This window comes from Quercus suber, unplaced genomic scaffold, assembly GCF_002906115.3.
Source record: "Quercus suber isolate HL8 unplaced genomic scaffold, Cork oak 2.0 scaffold_553, whole genome shotgun sequence".
Lineage (NCBI taxonomy): Eukaryota > Viridiplantae > Streptophyta > Magnoliopsida > Fagales > Fagaceae > Quercus > Quercus suber.
In genome coordinates this window covers 38,063-59,240 of record NW_027070001.1, presented here as the reverse complement: position 1 = coordinate 59,240, position 21,178 = coordinate 38,063, and the positions used below count along the sequence as shown (strand labels likewise).

Sequence of the window (21,178 nt, the reverse complement as noted above, 5' to 3'; positions counted from 1 at the left end):
TTACCACCCTAAACTATACACTAGATTACACTTTGCACCCTAAACTATTCAAATGCACATTTTGTACCATAAACTATCACATCTGTTACACTTTGCACCCCAATGTAAGTTTTACCATTAAGTTAGACGGAAATTAATAGCATGTGCCTGGCATGTGATTTTTGCTTGGGTGACACATAGTTTAAAGACAAAAATACCCTCAACACAGACAATTAAAACAAAGCACTCTCACATGTGTAGCATCTCCTTCTCCCCTAAATCAAAATCTGTCTAACCCTAAATCCCCAACAGCTCTCACGCAGTTTTGACACCAAAGATTCATGACTATCCGTGGACTGTAGTCTATTGACTACAAATTAAATAATAAGTCTTTGGAATTTGATATGTAAGATGGATTATTTTCTTTGGCTAACAGAGAAGAAAATAAATTTAATAATAAGTCCTTGGAATTTGATGTATATGATGGATTATTGTCTTTTGCTAACGGAGAAGAAAATATTCAATCATTAGATTTCATGATGGATTTCAATATGGGAGTGCTTTGCTTCGATAAACTTCTCATAAGCTCTTACCTTTCAAACTCATCATGTGTCTTCGAATGTAGCAATGACTATGATAATAGATTATCGCCCTCTTCAAAAAAATATTTAATATTCTCCAATAGATGTTTAGCAAGATTTGGGGAGAGAAGCAACTGAACAATGAAAGCTGCTGGCCTAGAAAGAGGGAAGAGCTGTTGGCCGAGAGAGGGAAGGTCTGTTGGCCATGCGTGAGAGCTGTTGGGGATTTAGTGTTAGACAGATTTTGATTTGGGAGAGGAGGAGATGTTACTCACGTGAGAGAGAGATTTTGTTTTAATTGTTTGTGAGGATGGTATTTTTGTCTTTAAACTTTGTGCCACTTAAACAAAAATCACATGCAAGTCACATGTTATCAATTTCTGTTTAACTTAACAGTAAAATTAATATTGTGGTGCAAAGTGTAACAAATGTGATAGTTTAGGGTGCAAAACGTGCATCCGAATAGTTTAGGGTGCAAAGTGTAATCTGGTGTATAGTTTAGGGTGGTAAAGTGTAATTTCCCCTAATTATTTTAAACTAACTTATTTTGTATATCCTAAAACAAATATTTAACACCTTGATTTGAAAATTTCAAGAATTTGAGTTCAACAAAAATAAGAATAAAGTTAGCCGCACAACAAAATGTCACAAAATTTTTAGAATATTCTTAAATTAGCTTACCAATTAACACATGGGCCCACCATAATCTCTAATTAATTTTTTTGTTTTTTTGGTATACTAATTTAGAAATGTGAAATTGTTGTGACATTTTGTTGTATACCTACTTACAAAAATAATATTGGCACCTAAACATAATCCTTAACCTCCTATAAAAAGGAGAACAAATAATAACAATAAAAAATAGTCCAAATAACAGTAAAAATAGCTCAAACAACAATAGATGACCAAAATATTTAACAAAAGTCCGTTCAAATATGTAACTTGTTCAACCCATTCCATATAATTAATCCCTAATTTTATTTTTCCTAAAAAATGTTATCAAGAGAGATACTGTGATCATTCTCAAAAAAAAAAAAAAAAAAGAAAAAAGAAAAAAAGAAAAAAAGAAAAGAAAAGATACTGTGATTGTGAGTTCTCCTTGGCGGCCATGACAACTTTATTCTCCTTGCCAACTCGGCTCATAGTCACAATAGGTGTCATTGTTGCTCTCTGTCTCTTTCTCACATTCTCTATTTTTCTCTTCTCTATTGTCATTTTTATACTANAGAATAATATCATGCATAAAATTTCTTGAATTAACCCAGAATGTGATAGTAACATACGAGTTTGTCGGCAGATATGGGAAAACTATGAGTAACTCTCAGGTATCTTTTTGGCCCTAGGAGGATGGATAAATCTCTCACGTTAATTAATGGGGAATTTTTCAGCTCAACAACTCCAATCCAAACGACAAAGACAGGACAGTTTAAATCCAATGCCCAGCTTAGTAAATATAATGATCATAGTGGTGGAAATTCAGGTTCCTAAATAGAAAATATTAACAGTTATTCCAAGTGTCTTAGGGTTCTTCTCATGTCTTCTAGTAAGGAAAAAGGTTCTCATGTTGTGACAAAGATGAACACCCATGACAATGTCTGATACTCTAATTAATAGAAAGGAATTTCTCAATTATTCAGGTTTCAACAACATGCCAGAGGTAACATTCATGTTCAATTTTCCTATTCTGTTTACTTCCACTGTCATGGAGTGTCAGGAAGAAAGAGCAGGCTACATAAAGATGTTAAAATAAATAATAACTTTCACCTTATCATCTTTCATGGATTTGTGAAGGAAAATATTTCAACCCCGTCTACCAAGACTGCGAGGAGATGCTGAGCCTGAGGATGTGGAGAGTGGCCTCTTTACAAAGGGATGGTCTAAGAGCTGAACAGCAGTGGGACGATGATCTGGATTAACTTTAAGGCACTGCAGGATAAAATCCTGTGCATCTTTTGAGAGAGACTTAGGAATAGGGGGTGCCTCACCCTTTCCAATTTTAAATAATGCTGCAAACTGCCAAGTCACAAAAGTAAACAACACTGTTAATCTCACAAAAGCAACAGTCATGCAACAAATAAAATTGCATGAATAAAAAAAGGAGTAAGATATATCATGCAGGTTCCACTCAAGGGCATTGCATCAGCAAAGAGAAAATTATATAAATTTTTTAATAAAAATTACAAAAATAGAATACATGCATACGTGCATGTGTGTGCATGCATGCGCGTGCAAGAAAAATTGACTTCAAACTGAAGTGTTGAATACCATAGAATTTTCTCAAAATCAACCAAACAAGTATATCTAAAAAATTATAAGAGAAGAACATGTTTAACCAATACATAAACCACATCACCATCATCATAACAATAAACACCAAGGAGAAAAAAAGAAAAGAAAAGCATGACACGCACACATTCCAATTCTGCATATGGAATCTGACGGGTTAACATCTCCAATACAGTGCATCCAAGACTCCATATATCAGCTGGAAGTCCATAACCCTGGTTCTTCCTATTAACAACCTGTACGTGCACAGCATGATAATCAGAAACAATTGATACTTTTTTTTGTAGATATGAATAAAAATGAATTCCTTAGAAAAGTGCAAATAGGTGTAATTGATAAAACTTACTAGACATTATATACTCCATACAATCAGCATGCAATCTCCCCAAAAACAAATGGCAAAGTTTATAAAATGTGTAATATCTTTTAAGTTCAATTCTTTCAAAGGCAAACAAATGTCCACTAAATATATGTATGCCTCCAAAAAATAGCATTAGGACATCTAAACAAAAAAAATTCTAATTGGAGATAAAGAAAAGGCTGGTATTACACAAATTTTGTGATACTCCACCAAAAATGCAGCAGTATAAAACCCATCATCAACCTTCAATGTCCATCAACTTATTGAAATGATCTAGCTCAAATATATATGATGTAAAATTATGGAAAAGATAAGTTCAGATGCATGACGGCGAGCTTATATATATGACCTATTTTTTCAGTAGCCTATGAAAGATACAAAGAAGGCCTATGAAAGACTCAATAGTAACTAAAGCAGCCTATGAAATACAAAGAAGGCCCCACATCGAAACAAGACAGCAATTATTGAATTGTTTGATGTTCAATGTTGTTTTCCTCAAACTCTTTATTGTTTGCATCAAGTTGGTACTAAAGGTTAGTTAAGTTGTGCTTTCCCTGTGTAGTTCATTTCTAGAAAATAATTTCACATTAAATCCAAATGATCTGAGATGGGACAATCCACAACTCACAAGGAAGGTCACCACACCAGACAGGCTCTTAGGTAAGTAGCCAGGTCAAATGCATAAGGTAAGGTCCATATGGTTACCGAACTGCAGCACTTTAGATTCAATTAGGATGAGAAACAAGGTTATCAAGTACAAACACAAAATATCAAGATTCTGTCAGAACTGCAATAACGAAATAACATAATCATAATGGTACCTCAGTCTGATACACACTATTTCACAGCACACTTTGGATTGCCTACATTTTCTATGATTTATAAGGCTATTTTAGCTTTCAATCCAATTGTCTGTTACCAATATGAACTGGTGAACTCAGCAACAGGATTGAGTCTATGAAATGAATCTATCAAATTTCAGGAAGAAAGGAAAATTTAAGAGCCATCCAAAAAAGGTTTTCCTAAAAGTGCCAAACTCAATGCTTCCAACTGCAATTACCATCGATGCTGGTTCCTAACTGAAGCAGTCAAGCTATACAGACATTATAAAGAATGCCAGTCCATGACTTACACACAAGTCCTAACAAATAAAAGAGCAAAATTATAATGCATCAGCAATAACTGTTAACAGAGCTGACATGCACTCAAATAAGATAATATTTTAAACCATGTTTTCTCCAGTGTTTGAAACTGACCATAAGAGAATTCATTGTTACAGGAACCACTTGTTAGTCTAAAAACATAAAAGAAAAGAGCAAAGCCAAACCTCAGGGGCCATCCAGAATGCAGTCCCCTGGCAAGATTTTACATCATTCAATTTGGTAGCCTGAAAAATGGTACACACAGCGATATTAGATAAAGAAAAGAAAACCGTTTCAGAAGTTTTTTAAGATGATGGAAAAAAACATGATAGAGGAAGCAAAAAATAAAAAATAAAAAATAAAAATAAAAAAAACCTTTGCCAATCCAAAATCTGCAAGCTTCACAGATCCGCTTGCATCCACCAAGATATTTGCACATTTAATATCCCTTCAAAACATGAAAGAAAGAGATAAGTGTCTGTGTGTTTATCTCTACATAGTGGAACTGCCAATCACCTGTCAACCTTTGCTCTAGAAAAGGCATAAAAAATAGTGATTTCCTAAACAATGGTTTTTTTTCAACAAGTAACCAAGAATGTTATTAGATAAGAGGAAGCTCACACAATAGCCTACTAACATTCACAATAGTAGATTCCAGCGGTCCATGAACTCCACCAAAGAATTACAAGATACTCCCCCAACAATGGTAAAACATTCAAACAAACAAAAGAAAATAGACTTTTATCTCAATAGTAGTCACTAGATATCCCTGTGCCTTCAAAGGTTTGTTGTTTTACTCTCTCCAACTTGTCCACATAACAATAAGGAGTTGCATTCCAAATGACACTATTACTATGCTGGCCATACAACCCTTCCAGCAAAATTAAACATCTATTAACTTCTTTGGCATCACCCAATGAAACCAAATGCAGAAAACACGACCACATCTCGTGAGCAAGTGAGAAATGTAACAATTGATTATCCACAAATTCACATTTGCCCTTAAACATGCAATGCCGGTTAACCAGAATATTATTATATTTAATAGATTAGCCATATTAAAAATTTTACCCAATGCAGTTGTGGCCACAAGGAAAGCCACTTTCTTAGGCACTTTGCTGCCCCATACACACCAAATGGCTACTACTAGCACCTCTTAAACATTCATAATGAGAGCATACAACAAATTAACAGTTTGGAACCTATCACAAGTAACAGTTCCACAACAAACATAAAATTAGGATACAACAAACCCATTAGGGAAACCACCCTCTCCAATTTCCAATCATGAAAAGCTTGAATAAATCAATAAAAAGGGTTTTCAAAGTAACTAAATTCAGTACTTCAGAGATCAGGTGAGAAAATGGATAATCTAGAGCTGAAATAAGTGTTCATCAAGAAAAACCAATCACTCAATTCCAGGGACCTCTGATGGAAGTACCAAAGGCTAAGGATAAGCAAGTTTAAATAACAAAGAAATTTCAAAATGAGGTATAAATTCAATATGAGGCCTAATTCAAGGCCTCCATGCTAATACTGCTTATTATGGTTAAGCAGGGGATTATGTTAGCAATTTCTAGATTTCCCAAACATGGACCATAGTTTCCTATTTCAGGTCTTTTACATATTTTTGTTTGGCTTCACTGACTATATTAGGAGACCAAGACTAGGAGTAGTAGAAGTCAGGATGAATTAATGAAACACTTCAATTTTATAAAGAACTTTGGTTGAAAAGTTTGGGGCATATGACACTTTCTTTTGAGGCTGAGGTTCCAATTAAATTCACCTAGGTGAGGCCTCTAGAAGGCCATGAAGCAATCACATCATGTATGTAACACAGCATCCCCCAACTTGAAAGGGGGGGGGGGGGGGGGTGGTGGAGGAGGGGAGGTTGAGACACCCAAAAAAACAATTGGTCTGGTTTGTGGCAATGGATCTGACTTATGATGCAGCTCACTGGGGGCAAAGATAAACATAGAACTTGAGAACAATAAAACCAGATATAAGGAACACATATCTAAGCAATAAAACAATGTCAAAATCAGGTGAGAACAGGATAACCAATATAACTTAAGGATCACATGTAAATGCAGCACAAATGACAGAGAGAATGATTTTCACCTGTGAACAACTTTTCTGTCATGAAGATACTTCAAACCATGCAGAATCTGTCTTGTATATGCGGAGACTTGGGAATCTCGAAGATGATACCTCCTATAAAGCATTTGGAGGGAGCCCTTGGTTACAAGCTCAAGAAAGATATATAGTTTTGATTCATCCTGCAACCACCATAGATCAGAATGTCAGATAGGCTTTAATGGGAAAATTTATGTAAAACAAGAAACTATAACTAAGAAATGTGACTATTGTGGATGGAGCAAAATAGTTGGATTTTTGAAGATTCGGAAAGATCAAGGTCCCAGTTGGAATTATTTTTTATTAGATCTTTGTTTGATTTGAGTTGTGCATACAAATTGCTACTCCCTTTTAGAATTCACTTAAATTTTGTGCATAATTCTTTTAGGTTACAGTATGCTCATTATTGTGAGCATGAAGTAATTATTCTTTTTAATATAATATCATACTTATAAAAATAAATAAATAAAAAAAGATGATCAGGCATCCTGCAAAGTGCTTGGCAATGCAGTATCATCCTTATATAAATCCTGATACATGTGGATACAAACACAAGGATAGAAGAATGACTGACACCACAGCTGAAGTCATCACAAGCCGGGAATTAGATGTGAGACAACAACATATGAAATTCTGTACTTGCATGTCCATCCACCTATATTGCATGTATATTTTTAACCATATTTGTATTGGTAACTGGCAAGTAACTATGAAAGAGGATGAAATTATGCAGTAATAACTTGATAATAAATTATATAGCAGACAGTACTACATATTAATATTTTTCACTATCAATACATAAAGTTGGACTCTTTTATACAGGTGCAGACAGGCACCACAGGGCAGGAGTATCAAGCCAAGAAGAGCATGACAAGTCACTGTGAGGAGTTTGCTTAAATATCATGACATGAATATAAGCAATTTAAACTGCCACTCAGCTCTAGGTCAAATGACAACTCTTCCCCTTATAAAAGCAAGGTGATGTGAGGTCGTGCATTGTAGACCCACTAGATGTGCGTGTAACTACCAATCAAATATATATATATATATATATATAAGGAATTTAAACTTTGAATAGCGATTTTAAGAAGCATAATTAGTTCCAACAGTGGGTGCATGGTATGATGAACTGTAACGACAACTTTCATATTATGTGGTCTAGATTCAAGACTCAGAAAGAGCATGGGAAAAAACGTACCTTATCTGTGCCATAGTATTGAACTATGTTCTCATGTTCAAACTGACTTAAAAGACTGATCTCCTGAAAAGGAATCACAGGATGAAAAAAATAAGAATCTCACCAAAAACACAGGAATAGAATACTTTTTAGTCCCAAAAATTTACCAAGATTGTCAGAATATCAGAGAATATCAATACTCAGGTCCAAAACATTGCACCAGATCAATATAAAAACCCGACTCACCTGCTCAAGGTAATAAACACTTTGCTTTCCCTGACTTCCTTGATCAAGAAGTGAAACTTCCTTCACAGCAAAGAAGAATCCATCGCTGCAGAGGGGGCAGGGAGAATTAATTATAACCAAAGAAGCACAAATAACAAATCAAGATCCATTCATAATAGAGTGACTAAATTTTACGCTGGCCGTCAACCTACCAAACCCTCCTCCTTTTTCCTGGGCTTGGGACCAGTTGTGAACCAATATATAACACTATGCACAGACACAGGTGGAGTTACAAATAACAGTTTAGGACCAACAAAAAATAAAGAAAGTTCTTGATTTGATAATATAAAGATTCTGGCATTTTAATCCATCTTTTGTTTAAGTAAAACCATGGTTTTTATAGAAAAGCCAGGAAACTATTCATTTTGACACAAGTATAAAAAATTTATTGGAAATAAAAGTATTACAATGGATAGAAGATATAACAGAAGTGGGAGGTGAGCAAAAGAAAACGTTAGATGGGAGTATATACCCTAACCCCAAAAATAAACAAAAGGAAAAAAAATAACAGAGTATGATCCCTCTTAAAGCATTTCATCATCAAAATGCCTTAAGACAACGAAGTAATAACTTCAAGACATGTTGAAGCCTAATGAAATGGGAAGACAGAAGGGAGGGGAAGGAGCAATCTTATGTCTACAACAACTAAGCCTTAGTTCCAAAACTTTGGAGTCATATCCTCAATAGACTAATCACAATCGTCACATGTTTTTTTTTTCTTGCATTGTAGTAATTGATATGTCTTTTTTACTTTTTTGACCAGTAAGATGTTCTTTTTTACTATTTCTACTAATGTTATTTTAGACCTTCCTCGACCACTTTTTTCATTTCCTTGAATTGAATCAACTCACTCTTCCTCACTTGCTCATCAAAATTTTGTGTCTACTATCTAAAATTCTAGTACCTTCTGAGAACCTAACAAGGCAAACAAGCCTAAAATCTCATTATCAACCACATGGCCTTCAATATAAGGGCAACAAGAGGTAACCAATGAGTCTTGGCAGGTAGTAATAGGGTAGGATGGTTTTGTAGTAGATCTTAGGTCCAAATAATAGGTTCAAACAATGATCCGGAAACTTGAAGATTGCAGTCATAAACCAACGAAGCCAACCTACCAAATATAGCATGTGCGCACCAATCTGCTATGCAGGTGGTAATGGGGTAGGACAGTTTTGTAGTAGGTCTTAGGTTCAAATAATGACCAGGTAACTTGAAGATTGCGTCATAAAACCAACACAGCCAACCACCAAAACATAGCATCTGTGGATCAATCTGCTTTTTCATCACTTGTAGGGATCTAATCTAAGCTTTCTAAAAGCATCAGCAAAAGGTTCCAATTTATATCATCAATGCCAAACAATCTCTCAATCTAGATCTTTCTCTCAATTGGACTTCGTCTATCATAACGTACTCACCTTAACTAGGTTTTCATGAGCTGCCTCAACTTTCACAAAAATAGTGACACATTACAACTATTGCGGTTTCATGTTTTGGAGAAACTACATGGGTTTTTTTTATTACTTTTCCTAATAAAGAAATAATCAATCGCTAGCTTATACGGAAGAGGAAGCCAAGAAACTTGTAGCTCAACTAATTGGCACTCCTAATGTTTCCAAATGAGACATCCAAGGTTCAAATATCCTCTCCACCGTTGTAACTATCAAAATCGATTTAGAGGAAAATCCCTAATTTTAGTCGCATGACATTTTTAATAAGTCATGTTACTTATTCAAATAATAACGTGGATAATAACGTAATGGGTTGGAAGAGATTCCTCCCAACGAGTTTATAGGTGCTCAGTCATCTAAAAATCATCCACGTAATGGGGTTGGAAGAGATTCCTCCAAACGGGTTTATAGGTTAAAACTTTGTCATCTAAAGAATGCAGAGCTAAATAATGTATCATAGTCATAGCATAGTATAAACAGCATTGGAAAACTTACTCAGAGATTCCTTCGTACACAGATCCAAAGGAGCCCCGTCCCAGAAGTTCACCCTTTTGCCAATACGCAATAGAACGCCTAAATCTCCCATTGGGAGAAATACTAGACGTAGGGTCCGTGGTAGTGCTAGACGAATCGTCATCATTCGTAGTAAACGAACACGACGACTCCGATAGCAACTCTCTCTTCACCGTAGCCGCCGCCGCCGCCGCCTCAACTTCTTTTTCTCCTCCTCCTTTGTCCTCTTCCTCCTCTTCCTCGTCCTCCTCCTCCTCCTCCTCCTCTTTCACTTCTTCATCTGATGAAGAACTTAACAATCCGCTATGAACCGTTACCGGACCACCATCGCCCGCAAAGTCCTTCAACAGGTCCCAAGTCGAGCAAGCCATATCGATAGCCGGAAGTCTCATCCCAGGCGGTGGCTTTAGCACCGGCGGCCGAGTTCCTTTAATTCCACCACCACCACAACCGCCGGTCACACAACAGCCACTTGACTCGGCTGGATCAGACCGAGTCAACTCAGTTTCATCCACTATTCTAACAGTATCAACAATTCTCTCACAAATCAATTCAGCTACAGCTACAGCTACAGTTTCAGCTTCGGCTTCAGCTTCGGACTCGGTCCTCACCGCCGTATCTTTCACTTCCTCTATTTTCGGACTATCCAACCCTTGCAACCTAGACCTCGGTAGGAGATCCGAAGACGATCGTATCTTCCGTGCTTCCCACGCCGCCGCGGGTATCGCAAAGTCTTCGGGTCCCGATAGCCCTAACCTCTTGCATATCACATCGAACTCGCCCTCGATTCCTTCGATTCGGAAGCTCGTGCGGTCCGATAAATCCAACGATCGCGTGTGGAGAGAAGAAGAAAACGAAGAAGACTCTTCCAGAGAGGAAGAGGACGATGCGGCGTCGTACTCAATGTGCTTCACAGCATTGCGGCGCTCTAGCTTCGGTTTCCTTGAGTTCTTTCTCCGATCCATGCCTTTGCTTTGCTTGCTACTATGGCCGAAAAATCGAGGTAGGTGATGCATCGCGAGCCAAACCCATCGAAAGTTCACCACTAGGGTTTTTGGTGGAAAGTGCGAGAAACTTCTCTCTGAGTATCCTCTCTCTCTCTCTCTCTCTCTCTCTCTCTCTCTTCCAAGAAAATTTTTAAAATGAATCAAAAAAAAAAAGAAAAAGTAAGAAGTAATTTATGTACTAGTTGTGTAACTTTACCGAGAAAATTTGGAGAGAAAAGTGGTAGAAAAAGTTTATGGTATTGAGAAATGGAGGAGAGGAAAAGAGAAGAGGCTGACCAAAGAGACGCGAAATGGTTGAAGAATGAAGAGAGAGAGACTGGTAAACGCCGTCGAAAGAGAGAGGGAAAACGCGGTGCCACATGGCCGCATTGTGTATGACTAGGATCACTGAATTGGGATAAATAATTTTATTAAAAAAATATATATAGTAAACTGTATTTTTTTTTCTTTTTCTTTAAAGGGTTTTAATAACGAAATATAACTATTTATCTTCAGACACCAACCAATTTAGAGTGGAAGTCAAAATTGAGTAATAGTAAACTCTAATTAATTGTGCATGTTGAGTTACACACTATCAAATACAGTCCACTTAAAAACAATATTTCACCAATATCAAATAATTGTAGTTAACTTAACTGATAAAATTTTTTATTTTTTAAATCAAATAGTGATGTCTTGGACTTAAATAATAGTCATTTCAAACCTATTTTTAAAATAGTAATAAATAAGTAATGTGTACCATATACACAGCATGTATGTCAATGTGTAACTAATAATTATCACCCAGTTATAATTGTAAAAGAGTAATACTATACAAATATTTTGATAACTATTTTTTATATAGATTGAATTAACAAATTTTTACTGGTTCTTATTTAAGTTCATTATTAATATTATTTTATTTATTTATCACTAATAATTGGTTGATATTAATATTTGTGTGATTTATACTTTTTCACGGTAAAAATATCGCAAGTATACAAAAATGTGTAACTATCACGGCTCACTTTTATTCTTCTTTTGTTTGCTGGTTCGTTGGAGGTTCCTTTTATAAAAAGAAGAAGAATCGACTTTAAAATTCACGCCCAACGCCCACGGAACGCAGGCTGTTCTTCAAAATCAGATTTTTTTTTTTTTTGTCAATTTGTGGTTTGCTGATATTTTTGTAGGATAACATTTTCTTAAAAAAGGAAAAAAGAAAAATAAAAAATTGGCTGGTAGGTAGAACGAGGTCTGAAACTGTGGTCAAACGCAACCCCCACACGATAAAATATAGTTCCCACGTGATAAAATACAGCTCATTTTGGAGCATAGTGTTATGCATTTTTATTATTATTATCTTCTGTCTATTATAAGAAAATTCTAAAGCTTAATTATGACTTCTTAAAATATTAAAAATTATTTCTAATTTAATTAAATAATTCTTATTCTTAAATAATAAAAATATTTTTAAAATAATAATTTTAAAAAAAATTATAAGAGAAACTTTTTTTTTTCTAAAAATTAGCACAGTCTATTTTTTCTTAAAAACTAGCACACACTAAATCTAGTAGATAAATTTAAATTGAAAAATTATGTCAAACTCAAAAAAAAAAAAAAAAAAGAGCCTCATTGCACGTGTAAAGCGCATGTAATGAGGCTAATTATTTATACTATTACTCTATATTTCTATACTATTATTTAAAGGGTTTCTCATGTTTGGATTCTTTAACTTCCACTAAAACGTTATCTAAAAAATAGGATCACTCTCCTGATAATTTTTAAAATTGCTTTATCCACTTATCAATTAGATTTTTTTTTTTTTTTTTAAAAAGCACTGAGCTTTTTCTTCGATGAGAAACCCATCTCTACATTTCTTTTCTATTTTCATTTTGTAGTTTGAATATTGAAAATGGGTTTTACTATTTGAGTGTTGTTGCTTAAAAGATGAAAATTTTTCAGGAACCTAGAAGAGATCCCATGGGTCAGGCTGGAGTCGACTTTGTGGTTGAGTCCACTACTGTTTTTACCAAAAGGAAAAGGTTGCTGCCCATTTGAAGGTTTGCCTTTCTTTTTTATTTAGTTGTAAGAAACTGTGTGTTATACATCAAAAAATGTGTTTATGTTTTAATATCATTATATAGGGTTGTAAAAATATGGGCTTTTCTTAGTTTTTTAATAAAATTCAATTGGATTTGTTTTTGAAATTCATTTTGTAATTTTGTGATATTAATTGGCAGCACAAGAACAATAGTACACCTTCCTTTTTCTTTTTCTTATCTTTTCCTTAAAAATTGAATTCTTCATAGTCATCCTTAGTCTCCAACAATGGAGATTCTGTTTTTAGGGGCTTCTCCTGTTTAGATTCCTCAATTTTTTGTTCAAAAATAACCCTACACTCCTATGTTTAAGTAGAGACAAAACTAAAGGACAATCTGGTAAAAAGACAACTTTAACTTCCACTAAAATGTTGCCTAAAAAATAGAATCATTCTCCTGTTAATTTTTAAAATTGCTTTATTTACTTATCAATTAGATTAAAAAAAAAAAAAAAAAAAAGCACAGAGCCTTTTCTTCGGTGAGAAACCCATCACTGCATTTCTTTTCTATTTTCATTTTGTAGTTTGAAGATTGAAAATGAGTTTTATTGTTTGAGTGTTGTTGCTTAAAAGATGAAAATTTTTCAGGAACCTAGAAGAGATCCCATGGGTTAGGCTAGAGCTGACTTTGTGGTTGAGTCCACTACTGTTTTTACCAAAAGGAAAAAGGTTGCTGCCCATTTGAAGGTTTGACTTTTCTTTTTTATTTAGTTTTAAGAAACTGCGTCTTATACATCAAAAAATGTGTTTGTGTTTTAATATCATATGGGGTTGTAAAAATTTGGGCTTTTCTTAGTTTTTAATAAAATTCAATTGGGTTTGTTTTTGAAATTCTTTTTGTAATTTTGTGATATTAATTGGCAGCACAAGAACAATAATACACATTCATTTTTCTTTTTCTTATCTTTTCCTTAAAAATTGAATTCTTCATAGTCATCCTTAGTCTCCAACAATGGAGATTTCGTTTTGAGGCACCGAGTCACCATCAGTGGAGATTAAGAAAGTGGTTTGCAATAAGTGTATCTCTCTCACTCTAAGTACGATTTTTTTTTTTTTTTTTGGGTTATAGTAATGGGTTTTCATAGGTACTTTTTGTGAACAGATGTATACATTTCTTATTTGTTTTAATTTCATGTTATTATTGGCTCCTTAGATTTCTACTTACTATTTGTAATTAAGGAGGCCCAGAAGTTATTCAACAAAATATCCCATTGGATGAGTATTTTTTCCCCTTACTATGTTGTTTAGATTTTTATATCATTATATTCATTGGATCTGGTATTTTACATTTTTTGTTTGAATGGGTGGGAATTCGAGGAACAAATTGTTTCTCAACATGGTTTTTAGTAGGGTGATTTTTTTTGCTAGCACTGATTGAAGACATTGTAGTTTGGTTAATATTTTGTTATTCATTTTCATTATTCCTATTTTTTTTTCATGACTTTTGTTTACTCTAATTATAATCTATCGAATAATAGATTTGGGTTTAAACATTTCGAAATTTTGCTGTGAGTGAAATAATTTTTTGGTATAAAATCATCACACCCCTTGATATTTTATGATTTGAAAATGTCTTCGAATTATGATGAATGAACACTATTAATTTTTATACAAAAAATAGAAGAGTCTCTATTATTATTATTAATTTGATTGAGTAGTGTTCTATTTCAAATTTTCAATCCTACTCCTAATAATAATGGTGGACAATAATTTCACGTACACATTTTTATTTTTATTTTTTTGATACCCATTTCACGTGCACTTCAAAAACTCTCACACCATATAGTGTACTTTAATAGGAAAATGTTTGAAGTTATAGGTAGTGGAGTAAATAAACTCAATTGTTTATAAATAGTTTATAATTCAGGTGATGCTACATATTCAATAACTTTTACAATTTTTTCGCAACAGATAGATTGGCAACGGCAACTCAGCAAGTATATATTGGTTCACACTCATCGCTGACCACATTTTTACCTATTAATAATAATTTGTTACTTCAACATTTTGTGAATTTTTATTTTACTCTAAACTTATGATAATAATTTTCGTTTGGTTTGAGAAAAAAAATTTATATTCATTTATTTAACAAATAAGTGTTTCTCAAAAAATAAAAAATAAAAACAAATAAGTTAAGCTCAATCCTAATTTAAGCTTGACTATCAAAGAACGCAAGTGTTTCTGCTAACTATTAAACTAATTAAGTTCTAACATAATTGATTCTCAAAAAAAAAAAAAAAAAAATTTCTAACATAATAATGTGCTCATAAGTATGAAGCTCAATTATTTTATATGTTTATATGTACAAATATTTAAAATATAATTATTTAATAATACGAGATTGGGAATCTGATTTTTATAAGTTTATAAAAAGCATTCTATCTTATTAATTCAATTAATAAAATTTCAATTATAATTTAGTTATTAATTACTGTATTAGCATAGTGTGGGGAGTGGAACAGTCGCCACTCGAGTTTTAGGCCCAAGAAGTAATTAGGCCACGGGGAAAGAATTGGGCCAAGCCTATGTATTGAAGGGAATGCTCAATGGGTAATAAACCATGAAAGAAAGAAAGCTAGGTCATCCCAATTACTACAGAAAAGATGAGTGACACAAGAAATCAGTTCCCGTGGAAAAGGTAAGGTGCCAACTTACCCAAGGTATGGCGTATTGATAATCCATGTGTGATTTTTAGGAGATTCCTAGAACCACAAGAAAACTTCTAGAACATGCAAGAAGGTTGAATATATTTGCCTCCGCATTAATGATGGGGTTCTTACCTAACCTGTGCCACATAAAATACAAGTAAGACAGCTTGAATAGTATAAACGACCCCCAAAAGTCAAAGTTTCAGGATAAGGGTAGGGAGGAATCCGATAAAATTAAAGAAAATATCCCTGAGGCTCTGTCAAGCAATAGGACAACTATGGTGATAAGAGTAAGGATTGAAGCTATAAAGGGAAGAAGAGAGGCAAAAGGTGGGGATCTAAAAAACAGAGAGGAAAATAGGAGCATAAAGAAGAAAAATCAACCAAAGAAAGAGGGAGTAAAAATAACACCGTGGGAACGTGAGAGTTATCTATTGTAATATATGAGTTAAGAAAAATCAATTGCTTGAGTTTCCCATTGTGGAGTGTTTTCCCTTGTTATTTACTTATATGTATGTTGTTTGAATAGTTTGAGTGAGAATTCGTGAACTCCACGGGGACCAGTTTTTATGTCCCCACAATTGGCGATGTCTGTGAGAAATACTTTACTAAGCAGAAGACTCAAGAATTGATTTGTTTTAGACTATGGCGATCTGATCACAGAGTGGCCCTGCTCATCTGAAGCAACCTAGCTTTTTAGAAGAATCTATTCATTTGGATCGACATATGAGATCTGAAGTTCATAAAGAGAATCAACGGCAACCTAGCCCACCTCCGCAAAGAGAAAGGACTGCTACCAATACAGAAGGTCCATCCTTCTATGATAGGGATGGGGAGTTGGAAAGGTTGAGAGAGTAGGTGGTGTTGCTGCAGAGGAACGCCGAGAAGGATAAGGAGTTGCTCCGCCGTAAAGATAGAGCTTTATCATCGGAGAGGACCAAGCTCGGCACCTAGTTACTCCCGAGCAGATGAATGCGTACTAGAGATCACCCCCTACCCACAGAGAGCAAGGCAATCTCCCCACAGGGAAAGGACAGTCTCTCACCTCACAACAAGAATAGAAGGGAAGAGCAAGACAAGGAGTAGTATAAAGGACCAATTCCTCAATGCTCATCAGCCCCTCAATCTCATGTCCCCCCGGTGCTAATGGTCTCCAGTGATGATGCCATGGGTAAGGCACTGCATCAGATATCTCAATCCCTCTTCTCCGAAAGAGATTGAGAAAACTGACTTACTACAAAGACTCACAAGGCCAACTTTCACTATTTATGATGGTAAAACGGATCCCATGGAACATGTCAATCATTATAACCAAAGCATGGCCATATATTCTAAAAACGAGGCTCTAATGTGTAAAATTGTTCCTTCAAGCCTGAGGCCAATAGCTATAAGATGGTTCGATGGGCTAGAAAAGGAGCTATTTGAGGATATGATGAGCTAATCTGAGCGTTCGGGACGAGATTTGTGATGTGCAGTAGGACCTTGAAGCCTTACACCTCACTCCCTCTCATTGGCTTTGAAGGAAGGTGAAACCCTCAGAGCTTATTCGGATCGTTACTGGGAATTATACAACGAGATCAGGGGAGATAACGTGGGAATTGCTGCAAGTACCTTCAAGGTAGAGCTCCCCATCGATTCCAACTTTAGGGCTTGTGGCTTTGAAGCCAATCATGGATATGAATAAATTAATGGAGCAAGTGGAGAAGTATAAGAGGTTAGAGGACAACCAGTTGCAAGATAAGGCTAAAGCAAAAGCACTCATCGTAGAGAAGAAAGAGGTTAAGGCAGATCAAGCTCCCCAACCTTAAAGGGACTTTTTCTTTCAGGCTCAGAAGATAAGGCCTGAAATAGTTAGTTCATTATACAAAAAGCCTGTATACCAGATTGTGGAAAAAACAAAGAATGAGCCATACTTTCGCTGGCCAAACAAGATAAGTGGAGATGTAACGAGAAGAAACCAGAGCCTTTATTGCTCATATCATCAGGATCGGGGGCATACAATTGAGGATTGCCGAACCTTAAAAGACCATTTACACCAGCTTGAAATGGCAGGTTATTTGGGAGAATTCTTAGTACGGGAAGATTCTCGTCCACAAGACTTGAAAAGGTCAACCACTTTAAGTACTTTGACACCAATTTAAGGGCTCATAGGGGTAATACACACGATCAGGAAACAGGTGGAGACTGTGAGAACTCTACCAAGGATATTGACCATGAACTCAGCTTCTGACTCAGAGTTAGAAGGCCTTACACCTAAGAAGAGACATTAGGAAGACAAGTGCATTGGCTTTACGGGAAAGGACCTTATGGATACATTTTAGCCCCATGAAGATGCACTGGTAGTTACACTGTAGATTAAGGGTTTTGATGTAAAAAAGGGTTATGATAGATCAAGAAAGTGGGGCAAAAATAATGTACCCTGACCTATATAAAGGATTAGGACTTACCCCCGAAGATTTGACAGAATATAACAGCCCCTTGGTGGCCTTTGACGGAAGTATCGTTATGCTAGCTAGACAGGTGACTCTTCCTATGGAAGTAGAAGGAAGAAAGGAAATGGTCTACTTTATAGTAGTGCACTTCTACTCCCTTTACACAGCAATTCTTGTACGTCCTTGGATTCACTCCATAGGTGCAATTCTTTCTTCTTTACATTAGAATGTAAATTCCCTACCGAGCAAAGCATTGCAGAAATATGCGGAAACTAGAGTGTGGCATGGAGATGCCAGACAGCCGTTGCGGGTCACGAGAATGAGGGAAAGCCTGGACCGGCAAATCCCTTGTAGTAGCTATAGCTTCCACCCAAGGACATAAGTGAACAATTGGAGAAAATACACATTGACCTCAGGGATAAGTACTTCCAAGTAGGAGATAACCTTCCTATCTTGGAAAAAGTAGAATTAGTCTTGTTTCTAGTAAGCAATCTGGATGTGTTTGCATGGAGTTCATATGAAGCACCTGGGATAGATCCAAATTTTATCTGTCATTGACTTAATGCTAACCCCTAGTGTCCACTAAAGAAGCAGAAACCTCGCAGGTCCTCGGATGTACACACCGGGGTAGTAAAGGAAGAGGTAGATAGACTCAAAGAAGCTGGGGTAATTAAGGAGTTCTTTTATCCCGAATGGCTAGCTAACACAGTAATGGTGAAGAAGAAGAATGGAAAGTGGCGAGTATGTGTAGACTTCACGAATCTGAACAAAGCGTGTCCAAAAGATCCTTTTGGGCACCCTAGAATGAGTTTCTTGATGTGTTTCAGGGGTACCATCTGATAGCTTTGGCCCCCGAAGACCAAGAGAAAACCTCTTTCATTTCCCCTACAGGTAATTTTCATTACAAAGTCATGACATTCGATTTGAAGAATGCGGTGTCTACTTATCAAAGAATGGTTACCAAGATGTTCAAGCAGCAATTGGGAAGCAATATGGATTCTTATATAGATGACATGGTGGTAAAGAGTAAGGTCGTGGAGGATCACCTTAAAGATCTCGTAGAAACCTTCAAGACATTGCAGAAGCACCGTCTGAAATTGAATGCTTCTAAGTGTGCCTTTGGGGTCAGCTCGGGAAAGTTTTTAGGTTATCTGGTGACTCATCGAGGTATAGAAGTTAATCCAGATCAAATTGTAGCTTTGTAAAGTTTGAAGTCTCCTAGGAACCTTAAAGAGGTCCAGCAACTTACTAAGATGATTGCAGCTCTTAATCGATTCATTTCGCAGTCTGCGAATAGATGTCGACCTTTCTTCCAACTGCTGAAGAAATGGAAAGGCTTTCAGTGGACGGATGAATGCCAGCAAGCATTTGATGAACTAAAGTTGTATTTATCTTAGGCTTCCATCTTGTCAAGGTGGGTACCTGGAGAAACATTGTATATGTATTTAACTATAACTGATCATGCAGTGAATGTTGTCCTATTAAAGTTAGATCAAGGAGTTCAGAAGCCGATCTTTTATGTTTGCAAGACTCTTGTAGAAGTAGAAACACATTATCTCCCTTTGGAAAAAACTGCACTTGCAATAATTCATGCCATACAAAGATTGCCCCATTATTTTCAAGCCCATACAGTAGCTATGCTAACCAAGCATCCCTTGCAAGCATTGCTCAGGAAATCAAATTTCACGGGAAGGATAGCCAAGTAGGGGGCCTTTTTGGGAGCTTCTGATATTCAGTATAGGCCTTGTACTTCCATCAAATGGTAGGTTTTAGCTGATTTTGTTGCCGAATTCACTCCCGGGAAAACTGAAGCTTTGTTAATAAAGGGAAGCAGGGCAATGGAACCATGGGAACAAATATGGCAGGTGTATGTGGATGAAGTGTCAAACTGCCAAGGGGTAGGGGTTGGAATTATACTTATCTCTCTGGAAGGAGTCAGAATGGAAAAGTCATTCAGGTTGGGTTTTCCTGCCTCAAATAATGAAGCAAAGTATAAAGCTCTCCTCGTTGGGTTCAGAATGTCTAGATAAGACAAAGTATAATTGCATTGTGATTCATAGCTGGTTGTTAGCCAGATTACAGGCAAGTTCGAAGCAAAGGACCAAAGAATGATAAGCTACTTAAAGGAGGTTGGGATACTTAAGTATCAATTCAAGAAGGTAGAGATCTCACATATCTTAAGGGGCGATAACAATCATGTCGACTCTCTGGCTACCCTAGTTTCTTCAGTGGAATATCCCCTTCCGAGGATTGTGATAGTTGAACTTTTGCCTTTTTCCAACCTAACTCCTTCCGACAAGAGCTTAGTCCTGAGCATAGATCCATCCGCCGTTGGTTGGATCCAATTGTAGATTATCTCCAAAAAAGGATTTTACCCGAGGATAAGAAAGAGTCTAAGCGGATCAGATGTAGGTCTCAATGGTACTAAGTCTCCAAAAAAGGGAAATTATATAAAAGGTCATATTCAGGGTCCTATCTGCTATGTGTGCATCTCGAGGCAGTTGAAACACTTCTGGAAGAGTTGCATAAAGGGATATATGGAAGTCACATGGGAGGCAGGTCGTTGGTACCCTAAGTCCTTACTCAAGGGAATTGGTGGTTAAACATGCAGAAACAATCATTGGAGTACTCTAGAAAATGTGATCAATGCCAAAGGTTTGCTCTAAGCATTCATTAACCCGGGGGTCCTCTCAACCGTATGTCCAATCTATGGCCTTTTGCCCAGTCTGTGGCCTTTTGCCCAATGGGGCCTAGACATAGTGAGGCCTTTTCCGAAACCCACAGGAAGTAGAAGATAGCTCCTAGTGGGGACAAATTATTTCACCAAGTGGGTGGAAGCAAAGCCCCTTGCCAATATCCGAGACACAAATGTGAAAAGGTTCGTTTGGAAGAATATTGTGTGCGGTTTGGTATGCCAAGGGTTCTCATATCAGACAATGGATTGCAATTTGATAACAAAGCCTTTTGGTGATACTGCTTGGAATTGGGAATTGTCAACAGGTATTCTACTCCGTCTTATCCACAAAGCAATGGTCAGGCAGAGGTGACCAACAAGTCCATTGTAAATGGCATGAAGAAGAGGCTGGATAACTCAAAGGGACAATAG

General features: G+C 36.1%; 2 protein-coding genes across 2 annotated transcripts; one reads left to right on the top strand and one right to left on the bottom strand.

Annotated features, from left to right (window-relative positions):
* Positions 1-2,146: 2,146 nt before the first annotated feature.
* On the bottom strand, positions 2,147-11,297 carry LOC112035908 (mitogen-activated protein kinase kinase kinase 1). Its single transcript, XM_065764343.1, has 8 exons — positions 9,891-11,297; positions 7,909-7,993; positions 7,684-7,746; positions 6,471-6,628; positions 4,725-4,797; positions 4,535-4,594; positions 2,972-3,082; positions 2,147-2,573 (listed from the first exon to the last, which is right to left on the bottom strand). The coding sequence occupies exons 1-8, from the start codon at positions 10,922-10,924 to the stop codon at positions 2,361-2,363; spliced, it is 1,797 nt and encodes a 598-aa protein (XP_065620415.1). The 5' UTR covers positions 10,925-11,297; the 3' UTR covers positions 2,147-2,360.
* A 6,013-nt stretch (positions 11,298-17,310) lies between these two features.
* LOC136063658 (uncharacterized) lies at positions 17,311-21,178 on the top strand. Its single transcript, XM_065764345.1, has 5 exons — positions 17,311-17,418; positions 18,649-18,813; positions 18,900-19,226; positions 19,839-20,029; positions 21,073-21,178. Exons 1-5 carry the CDS (start codon positions 17,311-17,313, stop codon positions 21,176-21,178), a joined length of 897 nt encoding a protein of 298 aa, XP_065620417.1.

Bases quoted from the DNA above. Each gene is read 5' to 3' on its own strand.
- LOC112035908 (XM_065764343.1), bottom strand. From the start codon at position 10,924: ATGCATCACCTACCTCGATTTTTCGGCCATAGTAGCAAGCAAAGCAAA. The intron at 7,747-7,908 runs GTGAGTCGGGTT...ATTCCTTTTCAG, and splicing joins GTGTTTATTACCTTGAGCAG to GAGATCAGTCTTTTAAGTCA. The intron at 2,574-2,971 runs GTGCGTGTCATG...GTGACTTGGCAG, and splicing joins CATATGCAGAATTGGAATGT to TTTGCAGCATTATTTAAAAT.
- LOC136063658 (XM_065764345.1), top strand. From the start codon at position 17,311: ATGGATATGAATAAATTAATGGAGCAAGTGGAGAAGTATAAGAGGTTA. The intron at 17,419-18,648 runs GTTAAGGCAGAT...GCTAACCCCTAG, and splicing joins TCATCGTAGAGAAGAAAGAG to TGTCCACTAAAGAAGCAGAA. The intron at 18,814-18,899 runs GTATGTGTAGAC...GATGTGTTTCAG, and splicing joins AGAAGAATGGAAAGTGGCGA to GGGTACCATCTGATAGCTTT.